This window comes from Uloborus diversus, unplaced genomic scaffold (genome assembly GCF_026930045.1).
Source record: "Uloborus diversus isolate 005 unplaced genomic scaffold, Udiv.v.3.1 scaffold_17, whole genome shotgun sequence".
Taxonomy (NCBI): domain Eukaryota; kingdom Metazoa; phylum Arthropoda; class Arachnida; order Araneae; family Uloboridae; genus Uloborus; species Uloborus diversus.
The window spans coordinates 1,193,919-1,207,681 of record NW_026558318.1 but is presented as its reverse complement, the minus strand read 5'-3'; the positions used below and the strand labels follow the sequence as shown (position 1 = coordinate 1,207,681).

The 13,763-nt window shown below is 34.5% G+C and overlaps 1 protein-coding gene across 1 annotated transcript in view; it reads left to right on the top strand.

The window, feature by feature from the left end:
* Positions 1 to 13,763, top strand: part of LOC129233110 (proclotting enzyme-like) — a 117,742-nt gene that overhangs the window by 22,835 nt on the left and 81,144 nt on the right. Inside the window, exon 2 of the mRNA XM_054867169.1 lies at positions 5,604 to 5,701. Within this exon, the coding sequence (XP_054723144.1) occupies positions 5,604 to 5,701 (98 nt within the window). The remainder of the gene's footprint in view (positions 1 to 5,603; positions 5,702 to 13,763) is intronic.

The following is a 13,763-nucleotide window of genomic DNA, read 5'->3' as shown; positions in this document are numbered from 1 at the left end:
GGTGGGGAATGTGTATGTGTGTGTAGGCATGTGTGTTTGTGTGTGTGGGGCTATGTGCGTTTGTGTGTAGGGGGTATGTTTGTATGTGTGTAGGGGGTATGTGTATGTGTGTGTAGGCATTTGTGTTTGTGTGCAGGTATGAGTGTGTGGGTAGTTGTATGTATGAGTGTTTGTGTGTGGTGGGGAATGTGTATGTGTGTGTAGGCATATGTGTTTGTGTCTGTGTGCAGGCATGAGTGTGATGAGTGTGTGGGTAGTTGTGTGTAGGTGTGTGCATGTGTAGGTGTCTGTATGTATGCGTGTGTGTATGTATGTGTTTGAGTATGTGTGTGTGTAGGTGTATGTATTTGTGTGTGTGTGTGTAGTTGTGTATGTATGAGCGTTTGTGTAGCATATGGATGCAACTTGGAGACGGCTTTCGCTAGAGGAGCAGCATCGTGAGGAGCCGGTAGACGGTGATGCTGCAGAGGGTGCTGGCGGGAAAATAAAATGATAGCACATCAAAACTGTCTATTGAAGGCAATAAGCAATCGTGATTGCTCAAAAAAGAAAATGAAATATGTATACATCCTAAATGGATTTTTTAAATAAATTTTCTTCGCCAAGTTTTGTCGCCAACTTGGCGACAAATTTGGCATTTTTTTTTTAATTTTTAATTTTTTTTTAAAATCTGGTTTTAATTTGGCCACAGTTGGTGATTTTTAGAGAGAAAACAATTGAATCACAATGGCAATAATGAGAAAATGACATTAAATTGGAGTAAAAGGAAGTCATGTGATGCACACATCAGCTCGTTTTTTGTAATGTTCATTTTGCTCATTCCTATCCTCTGCACAAAAGTTTCTTCATTTGTGTGCTAGTAGTAATAATCTTCCTTCAGATTTTTCCGATTAAGGATTTTTTCAGGTGTTGGAAATGCTTTTACTATAAAGGGGCAAATGTTAGTAAAATTGCTTCAAAAATCTCAATCTTCCAGGCAGAAGAACATTCCCAAACCCGAATTGAAAAAGTCCCGAAATAAATAAGTTGACCGTTCTAAACATAGTGTTGAGTCGTATTTTGAATAAATTTTAGGTTCAAAACATTTGACCACTTTTAATTCATTTTATTGCGAATCATTTCGGTTATTTTTGGGTATGTGACTTCTCGTGCGGTACTTGAAATGCGATGCGCTCTGATTAGATTATCTTACATTCGTGTTGACTGGCTATCTATCGCCATTTGCATCCGTTTTTAATGACCCATCACAACGTTTTAAGATTTTGGTAATTCTACCGTGATCAACGAGTTTGTCACCGTTGTTTCTTTTTTCAAAACGTATTTTAGAAAAATGTCTGAATCATGTTTTCTAGAAAATCACTTTTCCAATCCACGTTTTAAGGTTTTGGTCATTCTACCGTGATCAACGAGTTTGTCACCGACTAAATATACAAATTTTTCTTCCCGGTCTCAAAATAAATGTGTGTGCTTATAATATTTTCCAAGTGGCAAACTATAAAAACTAAAAAAATCATGCATTTTGATAATATTCAAAAGTTTTTAATCAAAGTTTGTTTGAAAATGTTTCATTTCATGTGTTTTTATCGTGAAAATATTTGCATTTTTTCTAACCAAGTGGTGGCTAGAATTAGAAACTTTTTGCTTGTCCTTACAATTTTTTTCCATGGCTGTATTATCTCAAAGTTATTCTAACTCATTTTTCCCACATGTAAAAATAATCAGGCCCGTCATTTAGGAGGGCCCATTGCTACTGGCTTTAAAAAATAATCTATTATCTATGTGGGTGTGATGTTTTTTTTTTGAGCAATCACGATTGCTTATTGCTTTCATTTGACTGTTTTGATGTGCTATCATTTTATTTTCCCGCCAGCACCCTCTGCTGCATCACCGTCGACCGGCTTCTCACGATGCTGCTCCAATAGCGAAAACCGTCTCCAGGTTGCATCCATGTCCTACACACACGCGCATACATACACAACTACACACACACATATACACCACCACACACATACACCTACACACATAACCTACACACACATACACATACCCCCTACCACAACACACATACCCTCCCACACACACATTCATACACCAAACTACCCACACACTTATGCCAGCACACAAACACACATACCTACACACACATACACATACCCCTACACACAACACACATACCCCCCACACACAAACGCACACGCCTACATACACACACTCGTGATTGCGAAAAACATAATTTGAATTCAAGAAGTCAAAATTCAAATTAATTTTTTTTTCTTTTGTATAGTTTACTCCTTTGCGCCCCACCGAAAGAGTCCCAAATGTCGGGCCTGAAAAGCGTCCGCCTGCATTGAATGTTTTCATTGCAGTTTGAATGACTATCCAATCTAAGAAAAATAAATAAATAAATCACATATTACTGCAGAAATATGCGGAGTTTTAGTATTCCGATTGAAAATGAACGTATCATACTATCTGAATGAATTGCTTCCCGATTTTTGTTGTGAGATGGATCACGTGACTAAACCGATGTTTGCAAATAGTTTTTCGCTGCAGTATAAAATGGATTATGAAAGATAATGAACGACAACAATAAACAACGAAATAAATACTAAACAACTAATTTCAAAATTAAGTTTCTGTACATGATTTTTATGGGTTTCACAGTAAACATACCGTTTATTTTATTCCAATATCGGCCTTTGTTTTCAATAGATTAAATTTTGAAATGAGGGAGTCCACATAGTACGTTTCCTGTGAAAAGAAAAAAAAAATCCTTCTCCATTTATAAAACTACACGATCATCGAGTCATCATTTCTACATAATAAATGATCACATTTGAAAAAAGAAATACTCGTGTTTGAATGATTATGATTATCATCTTTTGCCCCGAAACAGAGGACAGTTTCTCCTAACATTTGTACAGGTTATCTCGAAATTTTTAATTTTGGCACTTTATTCCCTTTGCTTCTCACTACTTCAAGAGGGAAGTTGCAAACTATTAAATGTTCATATTTTGACTATTGCATATTGTTTATTGACCCTCAAATCTAAAAAATGCACCATTGCCGAATTTTAAAACACCGTGATTGATTTTTAATGAATTTTTAAAAATCCACGCGCAAAAGTGTGCTCCTCTGAAACGTCACGAGCCTACGTCACAGGGCACTAACGGGCAGCCTTCCGCCGAAGATCCCTTGTTTTCGCTACGGACATTTTGAGCGCGCTGATATTTTTATTTTTTAGAAATTCAATCATCCTTTTGAACACACTATGGAGGCCGGATTCGTTAAAGCACAATCTAAATAATCTTCCTCAAGTAACACCAATGAGATACAGTGAAACCTGTGTAAGTTGACCACTTGCGGTGCAGTGCTTTGGTGGTCAACTTAGACAGGTGGTCAACTTATAGAGGGTAGTAACGAAAACACTTTTTTTTTTGTCATTTCTTGCCCCATGCATTCATTTTTCCAACTAATTGGAATACTTTAGACTCACTTTCATTGTTTAATTACTTTAAAACAATAAGTAAAAATGCTTTTAAATATTTTTAGAGATTATTTACCAGAATAATAAATTAAATGAATAAATATAATGCGTAAATTATCATACGAATTTAAAATCTCTGTAAATCGATCGAAGAAAAAAAAAAGTCTCATTGCTCATGAAAAACTACTTAATTGGCATTAACAATTCCTAAAAATTCATAACGAGTCAAAAGTGACTTAAATTCTTCATTTGATTTTTTCTTGTACATCTGTAACAATGGCAATATACTTTTCAACGAAATAACTCCTTAATGAAGTTTGGCTATTTATTCATTATTTTTTTTTAATGTCTGGTTGCTTATTTGATGCATAACTGATTAAACTTTTAGTACAATCTAATGCTTTTGACAAGGGGTCAACTTACAAAGGGTTTTTTGCAATACTCCAAACCAAAGCTGGTGTATATTAGTGGTCAAGATAGACAGGTGGTCAAGATAGAGAGGTGGTCAAGTTACAGAGGTTTTCCTTCATTATATAAGATATGACTAATTCCGTTCCTGACAAAAGCGGTCAACTTAGACAGGTGGTCAACTTACAAAGGTGGTCAACTTTACAGGTTTTACTGTATTCGAATATTTCCGAGAGGATGAAAGGTTTAATGTTCCAGAAACGCGAGGCGTTAAATGCGAGGAGATAAACCTTTTACGTTTCGTCTTCGAAGTCGAATGTACGTCCTTCGGTTTCTCCCCTATGAAAGCATGACGTCACTTCCTATGCCATTTGACGTCACAAGCGCTTGAACTTTAAAAATTAATTTAAAAAAAAAACAACTTATCGTATCGCAAAATTTTTTTCACCTATGATGTTCATACATGTTACTCTATCCTATAAAAAAAAATTGAAAAATCGAAAACTTCCCTATTGAGAATAAGCTTTCTAATCTCAGAATAAATTAAACTCCATTCTTGGGTTCTTCAAAGGATTCCCCTTTGAGTAGATAGTTTTCTCTTCGGGAAGAAACTGGTAAGGAAATATGCTGGGACAAGATTTGTGGGAAAAGTTGAATAAGACATTTTTGGTTCGCTATAGCCAATTATTTAGCATTTGGTGTTCGTCACAGGCATTCAAAAAGGAATTTACCACATAGGGTTTCACCTGGGACCATACAAAAGGATCATAACAACCGGGGTATCGTTATATCCAGAGTTCGATATACAGTCGGACCTCCATACATCGAAGTAGCAAATTGCCGGAAAAAAATTCGATATATAGAAATTTCGATATATGGAAACGATCTTATTTTATCATAAAAGTATCCTAAAACATTAAAATAAAAGCAAATTTTCGTGTATGAAACCCAATTTATAATTTATACGAGCATCGGATTAAATGAAAGTTAATGATTAAAAAATTAACAGAAATTACATTTTTACGTCAACATACACCTTCATAATCTTCGGCAATTCAACTTGATCGAAACGTTAGGGGATTTTCGTTTTGAAAATGTGATCGAGAGAAAAGTAAAAAATCAATCTACTTAACTTGAATGACTTTTATTGAAACTAAGAAGACTATGATAATCAACAGACAAAAAAGATAACTTGTAACTGATTTTACAGTGTTACTGGTGACAACTAAGATTTGAAATAAACTTGAGGGAATTTAAGAACTTCAGAACGGAACAACGACTTAACTACACACCCTTCAACCCAAGATTCCTTATGAGTTCCGTAGCAACCTTTAGTGAACATAACTTTCTCCTCTAACCTTCATTTTTCATGAGACAAACAGTCTAAAGTAGAAAAAAAATCTACAAAAAACTTTCGATATATAGAGACTTTTTCGATACATAGAAACAATTTTTCTATATAATGAACATTGAAATTTGCTGGGATCTCGATATATAGAAAATTTCGATATGTGGAAGTTCGATATATGGAGGTTCGACTGTATAGCTGGGTTAGACATATTACTATTGTAAAATGCGATGATATCAAACCGGTCAGGTGGAATTCGAAATGAAATGAATTATTTCAAGAAATGTTACAATGATTTCATCTTTTTCTCTTTTGTTAAAAATGTTGCCTTCATTTTAATCCATGTTGCTTTTCATCTAGGTCAATTCTTTTGGTGAAAAGCATTACTTTGTTATGGTTTATCATCCTACATTTTGCAGAATGCCAGCATACTCCAGACGAAGCTCAAAACCGGCAGCGTAAGTTTTTTTTTTTTCATTTTTCAAATTTTATGAAATCTCTGCTTCTCAACTTCTTTCTACTTACCAAAACGTTTTTCAATGCTTAAGAGGTCACAATACCTTTCAAGCAATTTCTTTTAATTTATATAAATTTAATATTTCTTTGAAACCATAACATGCGTACTTATTTCGTAATCAATAATTCATTTTCAAAATTTAAAAGTATTGCCTACTTTTTTTGAAAATTCAAAAAATTGAGGAAAATTTCAACTTTTTAAGATCCCTAAGGCATTTTTATTTTTTGCACTCATTTAAAAAACGTTTTTTTTTGCAAAACGATCACTATAATCATCTCTAAAAATCTGTGCATTCATTTGCTTATGAGTTCATTCGAAAATTTTCTGTGATTAATTATGTAAAAAATCAAAGATTTTTTAAAAGAAATTTGGTTTTTAAAGGATTAACATGCTCTAAACATTAGAGTCATTTATAAAATGCTTATCCAATGCACAGTTTTGTCAAATAGGTTATCCCAATTGCAAAAAGTATTACTCCAAAGCTGTATCTTTAATAGAAAAAGATCCTTAGGGATTCTAATGACATGAAAACACAAAACCATCATCGAAAAAAAGCAATTTGAAGTTTTTCTTTTGCAGAAGAACACATAGGGAACATGGCCTAAAACCACTCCTAACTTTTTAAATATTTGAACTAAAGCATTGAAACTTTTCCCCTGTGTTCAGAATAGTTTTTTGTTTTGAAATAAGCGATAAATTGTTTTTTGATCGTTTCATCATTTTTGAGGTATTGTAACTCCTTAAGATTCTACTGTCATTCTGCATATCCGTGTTATTATAGTATGAGCGACTATTGTGTTTTTTGTTCATGATTCAACTTAAATTTAAGATGCAAACAATAAGACGGACAGCGTAATCTAAAAAAAAACCGACCTTTTTAGTCATCGAATAAAACAAGCTTTTTAAGAGGGGTCCGGGACACAGTTTGAAATTTTTTTTATTATATACTTTAGAGTTTTGAAATTTTTTGCACTGATTCACCATTTATTTAATAAGCAAAATCATAACATAAATATGAAAAAAAAAAAATTTTATTTAAATTTAATTAGTTTTTTTTTAAATGGGGTTGCTTTAAATTGCTATAGCTCAAAATATTCTTGATCAATTTTCAATTTTTTTAAAATAAATTACGCACAAATATCTAAGCTTTAATTTTTATTCGGCGATTTTAAAAATATTGATTCAATGAAAAATATTTGAAGAAAAATTTCGAAAAATTCGAAGATACTTAAAAAAAAAAAAAAAACCATAATCTTTTCAAATTTGATGAATGAAATTTAAAGTAAACTAATTGAAAAAGATATGCTCTAAGTTTCATTACTTTATCTTTATCGGTTCCTGACTTATAAGAGTTTGAATGCAAGAAATCGGGAAAAATGGCATCATGGAGAAAAACACGTTTAAAGTTTTAAAGTTAAGTACACATTAGTTAGGTGCATGCAACAAAAATAATTATATTACTCGTTCCATTTAAGATAGAAACAAGATTCAAACGTCCTCTTAAGCAGAAAAACATGAAGTAATTTTTCACATGATAAAAAAAATTGCAAAATTTGACGATTTTTCTGTTTCGGACCCCCTTAAAAGCTAATATATATGCAAAATAGGATACATGTAACTGAAACTGAATGTAACGTTTCGAACGGTCAACCCACCAATCCACTTTTTTATTTTGTTTATTTTCAGTTTTTAAAAACTGACGTTGCTTAGAGCGTTACCTCAAATACGATTTCTCTTGATCCATTCTTTCGAGCATAGGTTTGCCAAATTGAATGTACAATTGAAATTTAGTAAAAGTTATAGAAAAGGGTAACTAAAGAATGAACTGGAAATAGAAATTATAAGCAAAATTAAAGGCAAAATCATGCGGTCGCACTTTCCCCACAATATGGAACGCACTAACCCCGTTTTACTTTAAAGGAAAGTGCGACAACTCTTACAAACAAAAAGTCTGGTTACAAAAATTAATTAAAACACGCCATGTATGTTCGTAGTCACTTGTTACTAAAAATACTACTTACACTTGCAGACTTCAGTTGTTTGATATGACAACAAAATAAACAAAACTCTAACCTCCTCAATCTTCACATTAGAGTTCTGCACAAGACATTTAAGTTATCACTGATTGTGTTTTATCTATGAGTACCAATGCCAATGTCATACTTGCCAACTCTACTGTTTTTAAACGGGTAAAAAAACGGGAAAAATGTAAAAAACGGGAGACCCCCGTTTTTTGCTTCCATCTCCCAATTTCCCGTGTTTAAAGATTTTCTCCCGTTTTTGCAGTTTTTCCAGTCAATTATCAAAAAGTTTCACTTTCTTCTCAATAGATGGCGCCCTTTTCTATTCTACCAATGTCAGGGAATAAGAATTTTTCCAAGTAATAACTCATTTAGTAAAAAATAGTTTTTGGGAAGCTTTCCACATTGCATGTTCAACGAAGCACATGCTGTGCCGAAAATGGCAGCAGATTTCAATCTTTTTGCATCTTGAAAATATTTCAATTATTTTGAAAGAGTGAAGTTATTTTAACATGTGCTACCCTATACCTACTTATTTTATATTTTATTTTCATTATATATTGATTTTCTTTTTCGGATTTTAGTAATTAAGTTTTTGTAGCTACTTTTTTGGTAGAGACTGGGGAATGTACGAAACTTTAAGCAAATTCACTCCTTATTATTTTGTTTTTCCTTTTCAGTATATTTTTCTTGCTGCTACCAATTAGCTTACATCTGCGAAAAATCCCCATTTCACTTTAAATTTAGTATTTATGTTACTAAAAAGCATAATTTAATCATCCTGTTGTGAAGATATGTCGCTAGTGAATTACCTATATACCTCTAGAGGAATCTCCTGTTTTTTTTTCTTCGAAGGTTGGCAAGATAAGTGAACAACCTTAAAGGGTTGGCAAGGTAAGTGGCAAGCGCTAGTGAATTACCTATATACCTCTAGTGGAATCTCCTGTTTTTTTCTTCTTCGAAGGTTGGCAAGTATGCAATGTCTACTTATAGGGATTATCACTAGACATTCTCCCAACATATTCAATACATCGTGGAAGCCACTTCCGGTCAGCATTCCCAAAATTCTCAAGGGACGCAGTTAACCCGCGGACGCACTTAGCCGAACTCACCTTACCAGAAGTGATCTGTTCGTTTGTGGTCCTTTCAGCCGAAAGTTAGTACACAATAGGGGAAGGTCGTTTAGTATCGGACAAGGGCTGCTTCTTAATTCCGCCGCCAGGGGCAGCACGTACTGGATCAATATAGTGTGCCGTATTGTGGAAGAAAGCCACAGATGCTATATTGGTTCAAATTAACCGTTCGTCAGGGTTGCAAACTTAGGGGTTTTGCCCCTAAATTTAGGGGGAAAATTTTAGAATGGGATTTTTTTAGGGAGATAAAATTTTTAGGGGTAAATTTAGGGGTTTAAATTTTAGGGTTTTAATAGGTAAAAATATTTTTCTTTTACCTATGAAAATGCTATTCTTCGATTGTTTCATGCATTTTTTTTTTTTTTTACTTACATATACTTTTTGAGCCTTTGTAACCATTGGTTTTGATCAGAAATGACATAAAAATGATAAAAATGACTTTATTTCACTCAGCAACGAAAAATAGCAATGGTCACGTGATCTTTTAATCCCATGTGTGACGTCACAGTTAAAGGATCACGTGAATTTCTGACGTCATTTAGGAGGTTTTATGAGTTGAGTTTAGGGGGAAACATTTTTAGGAGTTGGCAAACCTGCCGTTCGTTCTGATGTGCAAATCTAGTTGTTTGTTTGTTGAGAGAATTGCAGTGCACGAACTTAACTTCTGAGGCATATATTTACACATAAAGTAAGTTGTATTGTTTCATTGTAATACCTTTAGACTGATAGTATATTAATCTAAGTAATATGAGCTATGAAATTTTCTAGCTTAAACAATAACATAGTGGTGGTTAAACAACTGTAGCTTTACAGTCGGGTTGTATCGGACAAACCAATTTCTGGTTGTATCAGACAAAGTTACTGGCACCAAACTAAAATACCGACGGTGTTTTTCTTTGTAAAACAGGTTGAAATGGAAAAATAACGACATAAATGGGATGAGAAACAAATAAGAAAGAAGCCATTGAAAAAGTTGGACTTAATGAAATGACAATTAGAGAAGCTGGTGAAAGATAAACCAACCATAGGCTATATTTTTCAACTTTTATAAAAAATGATTACTTATTTTCATTTTTAGACTTGTATACTATTCTAAGTAACCAACTACTTTGTTCGTTTCATTTTTTTGCACATTAAAATGTTTTTTCTGAACTATTTGTTTTTATTTCAACATTTTAATGTTTTGTCCGATACAACCCTCCAAAATTGAAGATTGGCCAAAAATAGAGTTTGACAAAAATGTGTTGAAAAATACGACTCCATGTTTTTTTAACCAAAGTTTACAATTTATGTCAGGTAACTTAGTACAGCATAATTTTGTGTAAAAACTAATTCTTTACAAATAAAACAAAAAGTGTTATGATTGAAATGGCTCAGGTGTCCGATACTACCCGACATTCCCCTACTAATTTAAAGTAAGGTATTACTTATGTTAGGTAACTTAGTACAGCATAATTTAGTGTAAAAACTAATTCCTTACAAATAAAACAAAAAGTGTTATGATTGAAATGGCTTAGGTGTCCGATACTACCCGACCTTCCCCTACATATGCAAAAAAATATTAATCGATCAATTATAAAGAAAATATTGTATGAATGTTTGTTAAAAGCAAAACATAAGTATCAAAATAAAAAAAGTACACAGATAAAACCCTAGTTAACCCCCCCCCCCCCAAGGGCAATAGTGCCCCCTTAAAATGCTATGAAGCACCCCCCACCAATAAAAAAAGCAAGCCCCTAAAAATGTCAATGGCGCAGTGGGCGCTGTGAACCCCCCTCGACTTCCCCCTTTATCTATGTTGCATATTACAATGAAACCCCTCCTAACGAACACCCCTCAAAAGGTGTACTCAAAAACTCCGTACACCGTACTCAAAAACTTTTGCTATTTTTCCGTTGCGCAAGAGTATTTCATTTATATTAATACTATCGAGAAACGTTAATGTAATGCAAGTTTTTTTTTTTTTTTTTTTAGAAAGTAGCATAACTTTTTTGATGAAATTATTAACATTATTATTCGAAAAACAGCTTTATGACATTGCGGGCCCCTCAAAGCTCTGGGCCCCGGTACTATAGGTCCGGTATCAACACCCAAACGGCAGCTCTGATGGTAATTAGAAATATGGATCACACAAAATGTTTAATACAAGAATTTATGAACATATACTTTATTTAGAACATCAAAAAATATCTAAATTGCAGTAGAACTACAATTATCCGAAGCAACCGCACCCCGTTCGGATTGTGAGATTTTTTCTGAAAAGGGCTGTATATTTTAATCTACTTACTGTATAAATACATGAAATACACCGCCAGCTCAGTCATTTCCAGCCGAGGACTGCAGATTCGTGCTTATTAGCACTCATCAGCCCGGCATAGGAAAGTGACTGAGCTGGAGATGGAAAACCTCTTAAGGAAGTCCAGAGTGCCAAACAAACTGGTAGCTAACATAGAATTAGCGAAGAACAGACGAGTGACCGAAACAATGGTTCGGTTCAACTCGAGGATTGAAGGAAAGGCATTCCTTAAGAGGTTTTCCATCTCCAGCTCAGTCACTTTCCTATGCCGGGCTGATGAGTGCTAATAAGCACGAAACTGCAGTCCTCGGCTGGAAATGACTGAGCTGGCGGTGTATTTCATGTGTTTCTGCTTTAGCTCTGGCTATTGGGCCAGTAATTTACTGAATATACTGTATAAATGTTGAAAATCAGAAAAACTACTTTTAAAGAATAAGAGCTTTTAATTAATCAAGTAGAAAGATAACTCTTTTTTTCGACCCGACCACACGTGGATATATGCCTAGGAACGTACAGACACCAGAAATATCCATTTTGACGACCCCCGAGTTAATTACAACGAAGTTTCTCGTGACGTCCGTATGTACGTATGTATGTGCGTATGTGTGTATGTATCTCGCATAACTCAAAAACGGTATGTCCTAGAAAGTTTAAATTTGTTACGTGGACTCCTAGTGGGACCTAGTTGTGCACCTTTAATTTTGGTTGCATTCGGATGTTCCTAAGGGGGGTCTTTTACCCCTTTTTGGGGGGAAATCATTGTTAACTTCGATGTAAACTCAAGTGGTGTTATAATTAGTCGGACACTTGGCGATATATCGCCAGTCTTTTGGTCGCCAACTTGGCGACAAATTTCGCGAATTTTTTTTTTAATTTTAAATTTGATTTCAATTTGGCCACTGTTGGTGATATTTAGAGAGTAAACAATTGACTCACATTAAAATTGCCAATAATGGGGAAGTTACATTAAATTGGAGTAAAAGGAAGTCATGTGATGCACACATCAACTCGTTATGCTAAGTACTAACGGTGTTGTTGTGGAGGGAAGGATAATAGAGAATCATTACTTTGCAAATCGCAGGAAGTGCAATCGCCTTAACTAGTCATCATTAGTGATTATTCGTGAAAAAGTACCATTTATTACTTGTTGGAAACATAATGTATCAACTTATTTTTAATCACTCATTGACTTGGGAATATTCTCTAATATATTTTTTCTGTAGGGCAGAAATGGGACAGCGATACGTTCTGGCTGAATAAGGGGGAAAAGGCAGCTTTAGATTCTCACTGATGAATTTAATGAACCAGTTAGAAAAGCTTTTTTACATTTTATTTCAGAATAAAGTCAGTGCTGTCTCAGTCGGAGTCAAGTGCTCATAGAGAAATTATGTGACCATTTCATTCCGGCAGACCTTATTTTTAGGCTTCCGCTCGTGCACATAACGAGCTTTTCCAAATAGAACATTCATGTGTTTATAGAAACCTTTGGAATAAAACACTTTTTGCTCAAAAGATCTCAGCAAGGGCAAGGAGATTTCAAAAAAGTATTTGAGAGAGGGAGGGGGACACATTGCTTCCATCTCATAAGCATTATTTTTCAATCAATGTTTTACTACGGGGCGTGTTTTTAAAGTAAGGTCCGTTTTGAAATAGAACGAGCTGATGTGTGCATCACATGACTTCCTTTTACTCCAGTTTAATGTCATTTCCCCATTATTGGCAATTTTAATGTGATTCAATTGTTTACTCTAAATTTACCCAACAGTGGCCAAATTGAAACCAAATTTAAAATTAAAAAAAAATCGCCAAATTTGTCGCCAAGTTGGCGACAAAACTTGGCAACCAAAAGACTGGCGATATATCCCCCAAGTGTCCGACAAATTATAACACTACTTGAGTTTAAATCGAAATTAACAATAATTTCCCCCCAAAAAGGGGCAAAAGACCACCTTAGGAACATCTGAATGCAACCAAAAGGGAAGGTGCACAACTAGACCCCACTAGGAGTCTACGTGCCAAATTTCAACTTTCTAGGACATACCGTTTTTGAGTTATGCGAGATACATACGCACATACATACGTACATACAGACGTCACGAGGAAAACGCGTTGTAACTAACTCGGGGATCGTCAAAATGGATATTTCGGGTGTCTGTACGTTTCTAGGCATATATCCACGTGTGGTCGGGTCGAAAAAAAACTCAACATTCATTCGGGGGTGAGCAAAATGGAAATGAAGGCCAATTTTTTTGTGAAAATTTTTTCGCGAATACAATACTTCCTTTTTTGTAAAAGGAAGTAAAAAGAACGAGTACAGATAGAGCAAAGAAATTCATTGCACAAAAATCTACCACCCTTACGCTATTTTTCGACATTGCTCTTGTGATTTTCCAAGCATTTGTCATAGGGTGGTACAGGTTTTTGTATACCTATTCGTACAAAGTTGCCGCCTGTGTAGTCAACCATGAGGACTATAACGGGGCTTTGGCTGGGACGTTTTTGAACATCCTCTGGTCTGCCCCCACCTCGCTCGCAGCAACTTTCATTTGTTTT